The 15946-nt window shown below is 43.1% G+C and overlaps 1 protein-coding gene across 1 annotated transcript in view; it reads right to left on the bottom strand.

Annotated features, from left to right (window-relative positions):
• Nucleotides 1-15946, bottom strand: part of Mdn1 (midasin AAA ATPase 1) — a 124039-nt gene that overhangs the window by 14716 nt on the left and 93377 nt on the right. Inside the window, exons 74-88 of the mRNA XM_032904871.1 lie at nt 15631-15796; nt 14639-14785; nt 13763-13889; nt 12607-12712; nt 11963-12078; nt 10550-11032; nt 10110-10336; nt 9520-9675; nt 9203-9384; nt 8158-8319; nt 4436-4573; nt 2859-2997; nt 1276-1448; nt 641-784; nt 20-167 (exon numbers count right to left, since the gene is read on the bottom strand). Coding sequence (XP_032760762.1) covers nt 20-167; nt 641-784; nt 1276-1448; nt 2859-2997; nt 4436-4573; nt 8158-8319; nt 9203-9384; nt 9520-9675; nt 10110-10336; nt 10550-11032; nt 11963-12078; nt 12607-12712; nt 13763-13889; nt 14639-14785; nt 15631-15796 — 2614 coding nt within the window. The remainder of the gene's footprint in view (nt 1-19; nt 168-640; nt 785-1275; nt 1449-2858; nt 2998-4435; nt 4574-8157; nt 8320-9202; nt 9385-9519; nt 9676-10109; nt 10337-10549; nt 11033-11962; nt 12079-12606; nt 12713-13762; nt 13890-14638; nt 14786-15630; nt 15797-15946) is intronic.

Genomic DNA, 15946 nt, shown 5'->3' on the forward strand with positions numbered 1-15946 from the left:
GGTGTCCGGAAAGACGTACCTTCTGCTTCTTCATTGTCTGTGTCCTCGCCAGCACTTTTGTCCTCACTGTCAAGTTTCAAGTCATCTGGAAGGTCCAAGGCCTCAGGCTCTGGAAGCTGTTCTTGATTGCCATGGTAAGGGTCTACCTCATTCTCATCATATTCCCTCTTTGGGCACAACAAGAGAATAGGGACAAGAAAAACCTCATAAAACCAAAGGCTAGGATTTCTTAATATTACGGTCACATTTTAGTGATTTAATAGTACTTTTCAGTCTTTCATGTTAGAACTTCAAATTTCTTTTTCTCTGTACCTGTAAGGGTAATAAGCTCTCTGTTACTTAATGTTAAAACCCAAAACTTATGACAGGAAATAAAGGACCACAGATCTTAGCTTTTAAAACATAGTTAAGCCAAACAGCACATTAGCAGAAATGTTAAGATACATTAACAAAATGTTGTGAGCCCCTTCTTTATGCAGTTCAGGCTGGATGTGAACTCATGATTCTCCTGCCTCACCATGTTGAATGCTAAGATTACAATAGTGCATTCTACCGTGCCTGGCTCTGATGCACTCTTCTATAAAATACAAGAAAGGAAGTGATGAAGTCAGGAGGTGAAACTCCACCAAAGGTGCATTACCTCGTCCACCTGTTCATTAATTTTCTCTTGGCCTTGTTCAACATCTTCAGGTTCCGAGTCTTCCTCCTCATCTTGATGTTTTTTATTTTTGTTCAAATTTCCAGCATCCAAGTTGTCATCTTTAGCAACAAGTTCAGAATCTTCCTAAATGAATTAAGAAATAAAGAAAATTCACCTAGGGGACAGTTTTCTAGCCCTCAGATACAGATGACTCTGCTGACTGGCCCAAGTGGTCCAGATAATCGGCAGACAGGGCACTGCTATTCCTGATGTAGAGATAACTGCCTCAGTCTGCTCCAAGAGCAGCAAGGACAGGGCTGAGAGCGGGGTCTGATGGACAGACATACTCTGCTTCCACATGCCTGCCCCACCCTGCCAGTCTCAGCTAGAGCTGGGGATGTAGCTGCATGGGGAAAATTGGCTTGGCATGGATGCTCCCTTCTCCACAGCATAACAACTCATGTGGAGACTTAGGTCACACTGCTGTACGCCCTGAATATGAGGTTAAGAGAAAAAGCAGAGATAGAAGAAAGAGAATAAAAACAAAGAAAAGGCACAGCAGGAGACAGCAGGGCCTGGGAGGAGCAGCTCCTCAGTCAGGGCCTGGGAACTCTGGGATCGGGGCTCGTAATTACCTCATCCATCCCTGGTCCTGTTTCTTCACCTTTACCGTCATCGTCTTCATCTTCTTCTTCCTCATCATCTCCCCAAAGCCTCTCATCTAGTTTGTCAGCTTCCTCGCCATTGAGATTGCCCATCTGCTTATCCAGGTCTCCATCCTCACTGTCAGACTTCTCATCATCCTCTTCTGAAAGGAAACATGCTACACTTAGTTAGGCAGACACCCCACAGACCCAGGTCTGCATGTGAAAAGGCAAAGACGCTTCCCAGAAAAACGTGTCATTAGGATCTACTGCCTGTTTCTACACAGCACTATGGGCAGATGCCATGTATTTCTATCAGGCTTTGCAAAACATCTGAAGGAAAAAGGACTTTCAGCTGTGAATAAGCAGTAAGAAGAGCTGTCTGGATGTCTGGTTTTGATGCTGGGAGGACATTAGCACCCAAATTCAGGTTTAGCTGCAATTCAGATCTATGAAGTAACAGACAAGTATTCCCCAATCTTTTCTAGAACATTTCACTATTTTTGTTCAAATACTTCACTATGCACCACATGTACAATTAATGGGAAATTTCTTTCCTTCTTTTGCCTCCTTTGGTGATGGGTCTACTCATATGTTTCATTGGCAAGAACGTATACATTTCTTATACTGTAAATTAGCGCTCATTTCTGTAAGACCTGCGCTTAAAATAAAACACTATATTTCAAGTTAAAAGTTTCTGTTTGTCAGTAATTATATACGTGCTGAATTACGGCACGACATGACAGTTAATGATGTGCTATAAAAGTAATATTGTCACATGCTTACACGTTAAAGACACGTTAAATGTCACGTTAAAAACAAAATGAAAGTGAACTAGAGAACTGAGTATGGTCTATGTGGGTGCCTATATGTCACAAATTTGTCTTATTCTTACAGTTTAGTAAGAATATATATATATATATATATATATATATATATATATAAATTACTTTATTACTTGTGTGTCTATGTGCATGTTTTTGAGTGTAGGTGTGTGCTCAGGAAAACCACAGGTGTCAGTTTTTGTTTTTCACTTCATGAGACAGGGTTTGGCTTTCTACTGTTTAAGTCTAGTTTGCCTGTCAGCTTCTGGAGTTTGTCCTAGCTGTCCCTAGGACAGCTGGGATTATAGACGCTCATCTGAGTCTGAGGCTCTGAACCCAGGTCTTCCTGCTTCCACGACAGCTGCTTTTTCTTTTCCTTACAGCTTTCCCCCAGCTCCATACTGTTTTTATAATTAAGGAAAAAGTCATTTAAAAAATACACCACTAAAAAAGCCTGTACAAACAAACGTAGAGCCAGTCTGTTAGAGGTCGTCTTTTGGATTTCTCCGCACACTGCTGAGTCACTTCATCCAACACAGTCAGGTTGTGGCTCACTCAAAGGAGATCACTGCGCTTGTAAGTCACTGCCTCAGAAGGGATAGTCATGGTACACACGGCCGCTGATGGGATCTGCAGCCATGTGAGCCACCAGTGTGGTGTCCACACTACAGTAGCTCCTTACTGAGAGCCTCCAAGGGCCTGTACACAACAATTCGTGTCTAACAAGGAGGATGAAGTAAGACATCGGACCTTGTTCAAGCTCGCCATCATGCATCTTCCCATCAAAGTCTTCTGACATCTCCACGGCGCTGTCCTCGCCCTTTGTATCAGGCTTTGAGTCAAGGTCCTCCTTGTCCTTCTCCTGACCCTTCTGAAATGTATCTTCTACCTTTGGGAAAAAATGTAAGGGCCTCAGTGAACACTGTGCTCTGTGGATGCTTCAATTCTACAATACACATGGCCAAGGTTAACAGTGCGAAAGTGCTCTGCAGCAGGAGAAGAAGCAAACAAGAAACCTGATAAAGATGGCCACATGCAGTAATTTATGAAGGCTTGCTTTCACGTTTCTGGAGTAAAATTTTATTTTATTAATTTTCTGATCAGAAAATACAGATTACTGTTTGGCTTTCTTCACAAGAATTGTAAAAACACTACCACCATCATTAAACAAACAAGCAAACCAAGCAACTAAAACCTCAAATCAGTATTCTAGAGATATTTGTAAAGAATATGAATTCTTGCCAGGGGTGCTGATGTAAGTCTTTAATCACAGCACTTTCCAAGACAGAGGTACAGGGGGAACTGTACTGAGTCAGAAGCTAGCCTGGACTATAGAAATAGAATTCCAGTCCAGCCAAAACTACATAGAGACTTTGTCATAAAAATGAAAAAAAAAAAAAAAAAAAAAAAAAAAAAAGCACCTGTTAATACAGAACTTGGGAAGAGTTTAAATTTGAGGTTAGCCTGGGCTACCTTAAGAGCATGCTGACTCAGCACTCTCCTATATACCAGTCTTTACTCTTTGGTTTTTGTCTCTTTGATCATTAGAACAACAGTGCACTTGGGGAAAGAAATGGCTTAGCAGGTAAAGAGAGCTGGCTGCTTCTCCAGAGAACCTGGGTTTGATTGCCAGTCCCAAAATGACAGCTTACAACTAAGGGCACTGTGTGCAGACATAAATGAGACAAAACCTCCATACATATGAAAAAAAATACCTTAAAAAAAAATCTAAGTAAGCTAAAACTTAGTGAATCTTAGTAACATTTTATCCTACCTTATGTTTCCAATGGACTCTACTTTTCTATTAGTTTCCCAAAATTTTAAATCTTATTTTAATTTAGAAAAATACTCTATGGCTGTGTATATTAGAGAAATACAGAAAATTAGAAGTAACAATTAAAAGTACAAAGTTATTACATAAACACTAGCATCAGTTTATTTTTAAAAATTTCTTTCCAGTTTTCCCCTCCAAGAAAAATAACTTGGATTGGTGTCAACTTTTTGTTTGCTTGTTTGTTTTTGAGACAGGTACTCAGACAAAATAACTGAACTTGTCCCTGACCTCTTACACCTGTATGTCTTATCCCACTCCTGCACAAAATAAAAATAAAGTGTAATTTAAAATTAAACAAACAAAATCAATTGTCACAGGCCCCAAAATACTCTTCAGAAATCATCAGCAAATCCCCATTTCAAATCAAACTGTAAAGGTCAATCCTTCCAAGACTATACTCATAACAAATGGCTGAGCTGCAAAGGTAGACCTAGATCAGTACGACGCTGCTGGCTACCAACAGGTCTGATAAACACATACTATGCGAACCTACCTGCTCTTCATTTTCTATCCGGTCACTCACGTCCTTCATGCCCTCGCCATCTCCGATCCCGCCTCCCTCGTAGTCATGAAACTGCATTGCTCCCTCTCCTGCTGAATCTTCTATCAGTTCTTTAGGTAAACAAAAGCCCTTGAGGGGAAAAGAGTTATTAGCAAATGTTATAACCTGCTGGAAATGCTGCAGATGTCTGACATTCTTTCCCCCTTGGAGCTGGCAGGGATCATGCAGGCAGTTTTACAGTTGAGATTGTAAGATCTTAACTTTGTTAGATGCCTCTGGACACAGTAATGCTAAGTTGCCAAGACAAAAACAAGAATGAAATCTACCAGAAAAATAGAATGGTTACTTAGGAGCAAGCTACTGAACAGAAGCAGAACCATCCACTGAGGAGAGGGCACAACACATCTACTGAAGGAGACAGGCTCAGTTATAATCACAAGGGACAAAACTGATTCATTTGGGAAGAAGCTTGAAAATACTCAAAGTAATGGCTTAAAAAAAACTTCTTTAAAGATTTATTTATTTACTATATTTAAGTACACTGTAGCTGTCTTCAGACACACCAGAAGAGGGCATCGGATCCCATTACAGATGGTTGTGAGCCACCATGTGGTTACTGGGATTTGAACTCAGGACCTCTTAAAGAGCAGTCAGTGCTCTTAGCCACTGAGCCCCCTTTCCAGCCCAAAGTAATGGCTCTTACAAAGAAATTTTATTTAACATGCTATCTGTCAGCCCAAGAATGAAAATGTTCTAAAAATGAAGCTACCAATTATTGGAGGTCCAAGATGAACAACACTGTGACTTTGCTACAATGAAACAGCTTTCTAGGAACTCAGTGCTTTAAAAAAAAAAAGATTTATTTATTTGCTTATTTTATAGATATGAGTATAGTGTAGCTGTCTTCAGACACACCAGAACTGGGCATCAGATCTCATTACAGATGGTTGTGAGCCACCATGTAGCTGCCAGAAATTGAACTCAAGACCTCTGGAAGAGTAGCCAGTGCTCTTAACTGCTGAGCCATCTCTCCAGCCCCTAAACCCAGTGCGTTAATTAAAGCCTAAGCCTACTACTGAGATCCTGTGTCATACCCACACTAAAGCTCAGCACCACTCAGAGAAGCTGGATGACAGACACTCAGCACTCATTTTCAAGGTGTGTGCATTTTTAGAAAGCTAACTGGAAATGCTAAAGTATTTTCCTATTGAACTACACTATCATTATTTTCTAGCATTCATTTACGTGTGTGTGTGTGTGTGTCTGTGTGTGTGTGTGTGTGCACGCGCGCGCGCGCGCGTGGGTATGTAAAGGTAGTTGTGTATATGTCATGATGCACGAGTGGGTAAACATGTAAGAGTTGGTTTTTCCCTTCTACCACATGGGTTTCAAGAATTGAAGTTTGGTTGTCAGGCTTGGTTGGCAAGTCCTCTCACCTACCAGACTTGTTATTTTAACAAGTATGTTCAGCTATAGGCAGATGGATGCGTCCACACAGGACAGAAATTCTGACAGCCACCACATGGCCCGGCTGCTATGGAGCTCAGGCCAAGGCCTGCTAGCAGACACCGAGATGGACACAAAGGCACCTCTGCCACTGTGCATCTGCTTTCATCATCTTCTGCATAGCTTTCTTAAGAAGTAACCAGAGGGGTTGGGGATTTGGCTCAGTGGTAGAGCGCTTACCTAGGAAGCGCAAGGTCCTGGGTTCGGTCCCCAGCCCCGGCAAAAAAAAAGAAAAAAAAATTTTTTTCTAAAGAAGTAACCAGAAAAAGACGGGCCAATCTGAAAACTAAGCCATCACTCAACAGATGCACACACTTATCCTCTGGATATGAGACCCCGGGAGAGCTTCCCACTTTCTAGCTAGGACTTTAGAGGCTAAGAATTTTTAAGAGTTTACAAGTCCAGACTCCTATTCTGTTTTTTATTTTGTATTGTACTTAGTTGAAAAAGATCTCAGGATACTAAGGAAGAAATCAAAGAAAACTCTTTCAAGTCATTTGATGGTGGTGCTCATAAAAACACTAGTAAGTAGAGTCATCATATCCACTTGGGACAGTGTCCAACTTGGGTCCAAGATCTGTACTTTCTACCTCACACCATGTCTGCTAGATTTCACCAACTCCTAATCAAAGGCAGGTCTACAATCTACTGCTCTGCTGCTTTTCATAGTATTATATGTATCTTAATGAAAGAGCAACTTTCTCCTCTTTAGCACCAAAAGTCCTTTTATCATCATTTAATTGTAATCAAACTTATAACAGCCTTAAGATCTATCTTCTAAGTCTAGCTCAAGAGACATCTCAAGTGGATAGGGAGGAAAGGCTGACTTAAGAGAAGGCAACAGGGTTGGGGTTTAGCTCAGTGGTAGAGCACTTGCCTAGCAAGCACAAGGCCCTGGGTTGGTCCCCAGCTCTGAAAAAAAAAAGAAAAAAAAAAAAAGAGAGAAAAAAAAAGAGAGAGAGAGAGAGAGAGAGAGAGAGAGAGAGAGAAGGCCTTTAGATAGCCCCCTTGGTCAAGACAGGGATTTGCTAGTTTTAAGATCTTATTCGAGCCAAGCCCTAAACCAACAAGGACACAGACTACCTCCTGGTATTTCTGAGTCTATCATAAAAGCCCAGCAAGTGGGCATATACTCAAAAGATGCTCCAACATATAAAAAAGACACGTGCTCCACTATGTTCATCGCAGCCTTATTTATAATAGTCAGAAGCTGGAAAGAACCCAGATGCCCTTCAACAGAGGAATGGATACAGAAAATGTGGTACATCTATACAATGGAATATTACTCAGCTATCAAAAACAATGACTTCGTGAAATTCTTAGGCAAAACGGATAGAACTGGAAAATATCATTCTGACTGAGGTAACCCAATCACAGAAAAACACACATGGTATGCGCTCATTGATAAGTGGCTATTAGCCCAAATGCTTGAACTGCCCTAGATGCACAGAACACATGAAACTCAAGAAGGATGATCAAAATGTGAATGCTTCACTCCTTTAAAAGGGGAACAAGAATACCCTTGACAGGGAATAGGGAGGCAAAGTTTAGAACAGAGGCAGAAGGAACACTCACTCATAGCCTGCCCCAAGTGTGGCCCATACATATACAGCCACCCAATTAGATAAGAGGGATGAAGCAAAGAAGTGCAGGCCGACAGGAACCGGATGCATATCCCTCCTGAGAGACACAGCCAGAATATGGCAAATACATAGGCGAATGCCATCATTAAACCACTGTACTGAGAACGGGCCCCCGTTGAAGGAATCAGAGAAAGGACTGGAAGAGCTGAAGGGCTCGAGACCCCATATGAACAACAATGCCAAGCAACCAGAGCTTCCAGGGACTAAGCCACTACCTAAAGACTATACATGGACTGACCCTGGGCTCCAACTGCATAGGTAGCAATGAATAGCCTAGTAAGGGCACCAGTGGAAGGGGAAGCCCTTGGTCCTGCAAGACTGAACCCCAGTGAAGGTGATTGCTGGGGGAGAGCGGTAATGGGGGAGGATGGGAGGGGAACACCCATATAGAAGGGAGGAGGAAGGGTTAGGGGGATGTTGGCCTGGAAACTGGGAAAGGGAATAACATTTGAAATGTAAATAAGAAATACCCAATTTAATAAAGATGGGGGGAAAAAAAAAGCCCAGCAAGCCCAGAAAGATGTGAAATGTCTGTGTGTGGTATTCCATGCCAATAGTCCTTACCTTCAGGGCAAGCTCTGTGAAGGTTTGGGTAAGCACAGAGAGCAGTTTCGCAGTGCTCCGGTGAGTTGCCAGCGATATGGTCAGGAAGAAGAGGATAAGGTCTGAGAAGCCGCAGAGCATGGGTATCAGGCGCACAAGCAAGCCACAGGACTGGCTGAAGACCTGAGACAAACAAATGCCAAATCACAGTGCTTAAGAGGCACTTCCTTTGGAGTGATGGGATGCTTCAGAACTAGACAGTGGCATGGCACCTGACTTAGAAATGTGTTGAGAGTCATCATGGTAAATAGCATGTGTTTTAACCTCATCTCCTCGCTCAGAGACCTTTCTCTTATGTGTATCCATCAACATCCACTGTCCTTCTCAGCCAGTGAACGGTACCACCACCACCATCATCACCACTACTAGTACTATTATTTTTGAGGCAGGATCTTACTGTGTAGCCCAGGCTGTCCTGAAACTCACCAAGTAGCCCTGGATGGCCTCAGATTCAGGGTGATTCTCTTGCTTCGGCTTCCCAAGTGCTGGGATAACAAGTCTGAGCTATGATATCCAGCATTATCATCACTACCTCCTAACATGGATACTGGAATCAAACTCACATCCTGTAAAAGAGCTATATACACTCTTAACTGCTTAGCTGTCTCTTTAGCCCACCATTTTAAAAAAAAAAAAAGTATTTACAAATAAATTCTACAAATATACCAAAGTTGGCACTAGATGCAATGAAACAAAATGAGTGGCTTCTCTGGGCTAATCACTGTGACTACTGCTTCTTACTGATAGAGCTCATACCCAGGAGCATGTGATGGGGATGTGAACTGAGCCTAACATGGTATTTATTCATTGGCCAGCTCTCTTGCACCTATTAGAGAGCAAATGCCCAGTCTTTTTAGAGCTTATCATTGACCAAAACAAATCCAGTGGGCTAGTAGGCACTGGGGTCTGCTAGGGAGTGCCCTCTCCCCACTCAGAGTGAGGTGAAAGACCCCACTGTTCCTCATTCACCCTGAGGAGCACTCACTCTGCCGAGAAGCACGGTTACCTTGTGCTTGGTTGTGTTGCCATCCTCACTGCAGGACTTGAGCCTCTCCAACAGTTCGGAGACAGAAGAAATGATTTTCTGGACATGTAAAGTGCTCACACTGGCCCAGAAGTCGTCCTCTAAGAGTTTTGTTAGATGTCCTGGCTGTAGGCTCTTAAAACTTGCCTCCTCTTCTTTTCCTCCTAAACACAGAAGCAGCAAAACTAACTTCTTCAGATCTCTACTCATGCAGCCTATATCTAACATCTGTCTTTAGTTAGTCAAAGAGCCTGACGGAACAAATCTGAAGTTAATTTTTGCACAACTTTCAGACATACCATCCTCTTCTTGCAGTCTCTTGTCAGCAGCACTGTCTTCTGCTTTCTTACTGTTTCTTTCTGCCAAGTTCTGGATGGTGCAGAGAATAGCCCGGATGGCAGTTTCTACCTGCTCAGAGAAGTCTTCAACAAAGCTTTCCTCCAACATCTGGTTTCCTAGTAAGCAACACAGTACATAGCAAAGCCAGCACCCACTCCCTGTGGTGTCTCTTGAATCGTAATACTCATGTGTTACTTTTTGAATGGCTGTTTAAGGAAAGTGCTCTATTATTTGCTAGCCACTGTGTCAACCTGTGCTGGCTCCAAGGAAAAAACCAGCAGACTCCTTGCCTGTATAAACTTAAGAGCTTATCATTTTATATCACTGTTATAAAAAAATTAAAAAAAAAAAAAAAAAAAGCAACAGTAGTTATGGTGGTGTGCACAAACACCTGGTTTATTTTACATATCGGCCTCAGGCATTTGAGCCCAAGGGAAAATGTAATGGGTGAGCCTCCGCTCCTCCAAGGCACAAACCTCCAACAGGACAGAATGTGTCATCAGGACAGATCTGCACTTGATATCCCACCACCTTACATCTATGTCCTCACCTCCTTGCTTGTGTGCAATGAACAGACGTGCTTTCCAGGCAGTGAAGTCATCTATGGCTTTACTGATTTCTCCTCTTAGATAGTCCAGGCTTTCAACTAATGCCATTTGTGAATCTGTCTTTTCAACCTCTATCCCTGGAAGAATGAACAAGGACGCTAGGCCTTGCAAATGAGCTGACACTTGGGACAGGCAATTCAGCCCAGAAGAGCAAACTTCAAAATCTTCCCTGCAACAGAAACATCATAATGTTGAAAGCCACACTTATTCCCCTCTCCCTCTAAACCACAGCAAACATGTTATGCTTCAAAGTTTACAGGTAGATATATGTCAAAGTACCATATAGGTTGGCTGAGTGACAGGATCAAGCACAATCTTTCATGATTTTAGCACAAGACTGAAGTCTGCACAAGCAAGAAATAGTCAAGACAGATATACTTACCATGTATGAAAGAGGGTCTCACAAGACTGCTGCCTAATTTTGTCAACACCAGCTTTCATCGTTTTAATAGTTTTCAGCATCTCTGTCAACCCTGCAGTTGACTGTTGCCAAAGCTGATCTTGTCTCCTCATCCGGCAACCAGAAGGCAGCTGACTTCTAGGTACTGGGGATGGGTAGCTCAGAGCAGAGGGAAGTAAGTCTGGCATTGCCCCAGCTATTGGCTCTTTGGTATCAACTTTTTCCAGATGAGAGGCAGAAGGGTGCTCCTGAAATGGAGCATCACTGTGGCCTTCAGTCGGCCCTACACTGGGACAGCACTGCAAGAGCCAAGAGAACTGCTCCAGGAGGATCTGGCTCTGCATGGCCAGGTGTTGCAGTCGCTCTGTCCACTGCTGCACGCTGTCCTGAGGTGGGAAGGCCACGGGATAGACAGGCGGCCCAGTCAGTCTGCTGTGAATCTCTTGTACACAGCTGAGGAGGTTCCTGTGCAGAAGATGTGGAGAAAAGACAATGGCACCTTCATTCATGACACCAGGTTGTTTGTAAAGGGTAAATTTGTTTGAATACTTCGAAAAAAAGTACAGTTTTTAATGAAAATAAGAAGGGCTGGAAATAAAGCTTTGTGGGAGAGGACTCACCTGCAGGGGGCAGGTTTAAGACACGAGCACGCACGCATGCATGCACCCACCCATCCAAGAATGCATACATGCCAGAGTTCCCTAGGTATGCTCTTTGCAGAGGTTAAGAAAACAGGTAAAAAACCAAAATCGGTACTAAAATGTCTTGTTAAATTAAACACATTCTTCAGTCTTTCAGAAAAGGTCTCAAACGCATGCCATTATCAGCGGAAGCCTTCTGCCCTCTGCTAGACAGCGAACAGTCATGGCACTGCAAGTGATCTCACTCTTGCTACCTTGCAAATGTACTGTTTTGCTAAATGAAACCCAGTGAGTTGAGGAGAAATAGAAGCCAAACTGAATATAAGCCAAGAATCCCAGCCAAGAATCCCCTCAACAGATGCTAACAGCCTTCCTAACTCTCTTAATTATCTCTTTCTTCTGAGGAGCAAACTGTCCTGGGAGAATCTAGAAGCCTGACAGAAATAGACTTAGTCCAGTCCCAATGATCAGGGAGCCCCATACCAAGAACACACTCCTGACTACCAGTCTATGACAGTAAAGTCCTCATTCCAGACCCAGTTTACACAAGTTTTTTTTCCACAGAGTGTTTTTGCCAGCAGTGCCATGGTCTGCCATCTAAGGAAGCAGTAGGACCAAGAGAAACTCTATCTGCCTCTTTGGGCTCAAATTCACTTCAGGGAGTGGAGGGCTTCCCTCTCAGCATGTAAAGCAACTCTGAGCCAATCTGCAGTGATCTTCCTGATCTGCTTCAGCCCTCCTTGCCAGGGCGTACCTGAGGATGATCCACTGCTCAGTCAGTGTGGTCAGGGAGTGACGCTGTCGGATGAGCAGCTTCATCAAGTGTGCGGAGAACCCTTTACACCTGTCAACGTTGCCCATGCCGATTTCCTGGTCGGAGGAAGAGAAAAAGCACACTGAAGGCATTGCTGACAGTCTCTGCCCTCCCAACACACACACCAGAAGCTCCACCAGGAGACTATTTCAGTGTTTTGCCCGCATGTATGTGCATGTATCACATACATTTCTGGTGCCCTTGAGGAACTGGAGTTACAGACAGTAATAAGGCACTATGTGGGTTCTGGGAACTGAACCTGGGTCCTTTATATCATATATAGTGGGGGTGAGCAGCAGTGTATTCATAGTGGCTTTCAGACTAGCTTCTAGACATCACTGACATCCATGAGGAAGAACGAGGTACAACAGCAAAAAAAGGACAGGGGTGGTGGTCTGTTCTCAACTCACAGGAGTCAAGTAATCAGTCAAGTAATCCTCGAGGCGAATGTAATGGAACTTCTAAGATGTTCTAGCATACACACTAACTTACACTGATTTAAATTTAACAAGCATGTCAGTGCCTGGTAGGGACAATGCATGGTTGAACAGAACAGATGCTTTCCCCAGCCCGTGTCAGTCTACCTTGGCAGGAGTTGCCAGTGCTGCAGTAAGCCTGGTGTGCCGTGCAAGAGAGCGATAAAAATACTTCTGGCACCCATCCCACAAAGACGAAATTTCTGTGAGGAGCCTAGGAAAGAAATCAGGCAACTTATTGTATTAAAACCACAACTACTACCCACTGAAGATCTCAAGGACTCTAGACTTCTGACAATATTTAGGTGTAACCCAGAATCAACCATTAAAATCCATGTATCTGAGGAGGGTACTCGGCACTGGAAGCATTACCAGTATATAAGAAGTAGCAATGGTCTGTTTTCTCCAGGGAACCCTTATAAATTAATTTGGTGGTGGAAGGTAAAGCATGTAACCCCGATGTGAGCAGGGGCTAATCAGGAATGAAAAATGAGGGACATACATGCACAAAATGGTAAAGGGCAGGGACAGGGTAACATGAGGCCACACAGGTGCTAAGATGATAAAAGTAAACTGGAAAATGTGTTGTCCAAAAGAGAGGCACAACCCAATCACAGCCACATGGAGACCAAATGAGGAAGCAAGCCCATTTGGCAAATTGTCCTCAAAAACTAGAAAGTTGCTATACAAGTTCCCCATTTACAAGGCTGTTTTTGACTCAAGTTAAAATCCCACAAAGAAATGAGCATTACAACTAATCCAGATCCCTTACAGAAATCCTACACCGATCAGAGTACAGGCAGCTCTGTCTCAAAGGTAATCAATCAGCTCTCAAATTGAGTATTTTTAGAACTTACTCATGCATTCCCAGTGGCAGGCACACTTTTTTTTAATCCCAGCACCTGGGAAGCAGACGCAGAGACAGCCAGCCTGGTCTACAAAGTAAGATCCAGGATAAGCCAGAGAGAATGAAGAAGTGAGAAAGCAAGTGAGAGAGAGCCAGAAATTGATTCCTAGCTGTAAGTTCAAGTCAAGTAAGCAGAGCTCAGGGAGCCAAAAGAACAGAGCAAGAAGGCAAAGGGGAAGCTGCCAGTCGCAGTGAAGACATACTCAGCACCATGAACCAACAGAGCAGAGGGCAAACACAGGAAGGAAAGGCAGAAGAAAATGAGTACTTAGTATATTGTGTCAGATCTTTCTATAATTTCTAACTCTCTTGGAAGTTTAATGACTTCCTCAGTGTACAATTCAAAAACAAACCAACCTAGAATCGGCCTCCCGAGTGCTGCTGACTATGGACAATGCGCTCTGGAGATCTAACGGGTGAAGGTGGAGCAACTCCTGAGGACTTTTTGAACGGGCCCAGGCAAGACCTTTCCGATACGACAGACCTGAAAGTAACAGCACTCATTAAAGCAAAGAAACTCAGAGAGAAAAAGCTATGCCCCTAACACCCCTTTTAGTCAAAGTAAAGTTTGTGACCTATCTCTCCAGGAACCTGTCAGAAATATAGGCTTAGGTAGCAAGGGAAGAGTTCATCCCTACACTCTTAACACGTGGGAGGTACGTGGGAGGTCAAGAAGGATCGATCATGAGTGTGAGGCCAGCAATCAAATGCACCAGCTAAAGCAGGATCAGTTCCTGCATCTCACTGTGATTCTTTAAGTGACCCTGATGTGGTTCTATGATAGCAGGGTATAAGATGCTGCTGAAAGCAGAAAATATCAACTCGGCGATACCTCACCACACAGCCTGAAAACATTCATTGTAGTTCACTGTACAGTCAGTAGCTCACTGTAGGATTTTCCTATGTGTGCCTGGAGTCTTAGAATGACATATCACAACTCTGCCTAGTACTCTGCTATATACAGTTTCACAAATTTCCCACAAGCCACTCCTGTTACCAGCATGAAGATTGGCTAGGTGGTTAGAGCACTTGCTGCTGCTTCTGATGACTCAGTTCAGTTCCTAGCATCTCTCTATACAGCAGTCCACAACTGCCTGTAACTCCAACTCCAGGGGAAGAGGCTTTCTTTTCTGGCTTCCACGAGCACCCGTACATATCACATATGAACACAAACAATTAAAACTTTAAAAGGAAAGTTCATTCTACTTTATAGTGTCTCAGAGCAACCCTTACCAATTTTTGCAAGGTGTTTAAAGAGGTCTGATAAAGCTCGATGCTTCTGCATGAGAATGTGCTTGGCTTCTGAGTGCTGCTTTTCCTTCTCAGCAGAGGGATCCACCGTTAAGCTTTGCAGCTCACTTACAGAGGAAATCACTCCACCTATAGGGAAAAAATAAAATCCCAAGGCCTTCCTTACTAACTCGTGCACATTTGCTCCTGCTGTCTTTCACTTGAACTCTCAACAGCCCCTCACATTTGACAAATGTTTAACCCACTGTCCTTGAGCTACACTTGTAAAACGCATGAAAATGGTAAATATCTCTTAGCTTCAGTAACTCTTGAAAACAAACCAATATAAAACAAATCAATCAAACAAAAACCTATTGAATGAGTACCAACTGTGCGGTTTATTACAGCATGAACTTTAATCACCTGAGTGGAATTTCTGGTAATTGTAACCTGGTTCCTTCCTTATAACTAGTATTTGCTAATTCTCTCTTAATCTATACAAGTTCAGAGGCACTTATCTGCAGCTCCAGTACAACAACGCCCTCAAACCCCCATATGTAGCTGGCCTTGAACTCAAAGAATCACTGAGTTCTGACTCCTGAATGTGCCTCACCATACCTAGCTTCCAATCAAATAATTTTTGTTTTAAAAATGTTTAATTTTATGTGTGTATGTGTTTGCCTGCACACGCCTGTGAACTATTGTGTGTCTGGGCAGGAAGTCACTGAAATCCCAGAGTTTGAGACCAACTGGACAACAGAGAAAGACACAACCAACCAAGATCAAAGGCAATGTACTTGTGAGGATGGAGGGATGAATTTATGATACTGTGTTATTAGCAGGCTTCGGTCTTAGTGCTTTGATTTTTAGCATACTTGTTTAAATACTGTACGAGATGTCAAAAATGACACAGGTCCTACATTGCCAGCCATCAGAGGCCATGGGGGACAGAGTAAGTCCCACTTTCCCACTTTACCCTGGCTATAAACGCTCACCAGTGAATTGGTCCAGGCTTTCCACTAGGTGAGGTAGGGAACTCTCCTTCATAAATATCAGGCACATTTTCCTCATTCGTTTTGAGAGTCGTGGCAATCGACGCAGAAGTTCTCCCTCCGTAGACAAAGGGCCAACAGCATCCTGGCACTGTTCTGTACCTGAAGGCTTTGACGCAGTACAGGTTAATTTTATTGCCAAGAACTGAGTAACATTTTTAACTCAATGGACACTAAATTTAAGTCAACCTCTCCCCCTCTTCCTCCACACACAGCAAATATAAAGTTATCATCTCGGGAGTAGAAACAAGCACATATA

Source organism: Rattus rattus, chromosome 1, assembly GCF_011064425.1.
Source record: "Rattus rattus isolate New Zealand chromosome 1, Rrattus_CSIRO_v1, whole genome shotgun sequence".
Taxonomy (NCBI): domain Eukaryota; kingdom Metazoa; phylum Chordata; class Mammalia; order Rodentia; family Muridae; genus Rattus; species Rattus rattus.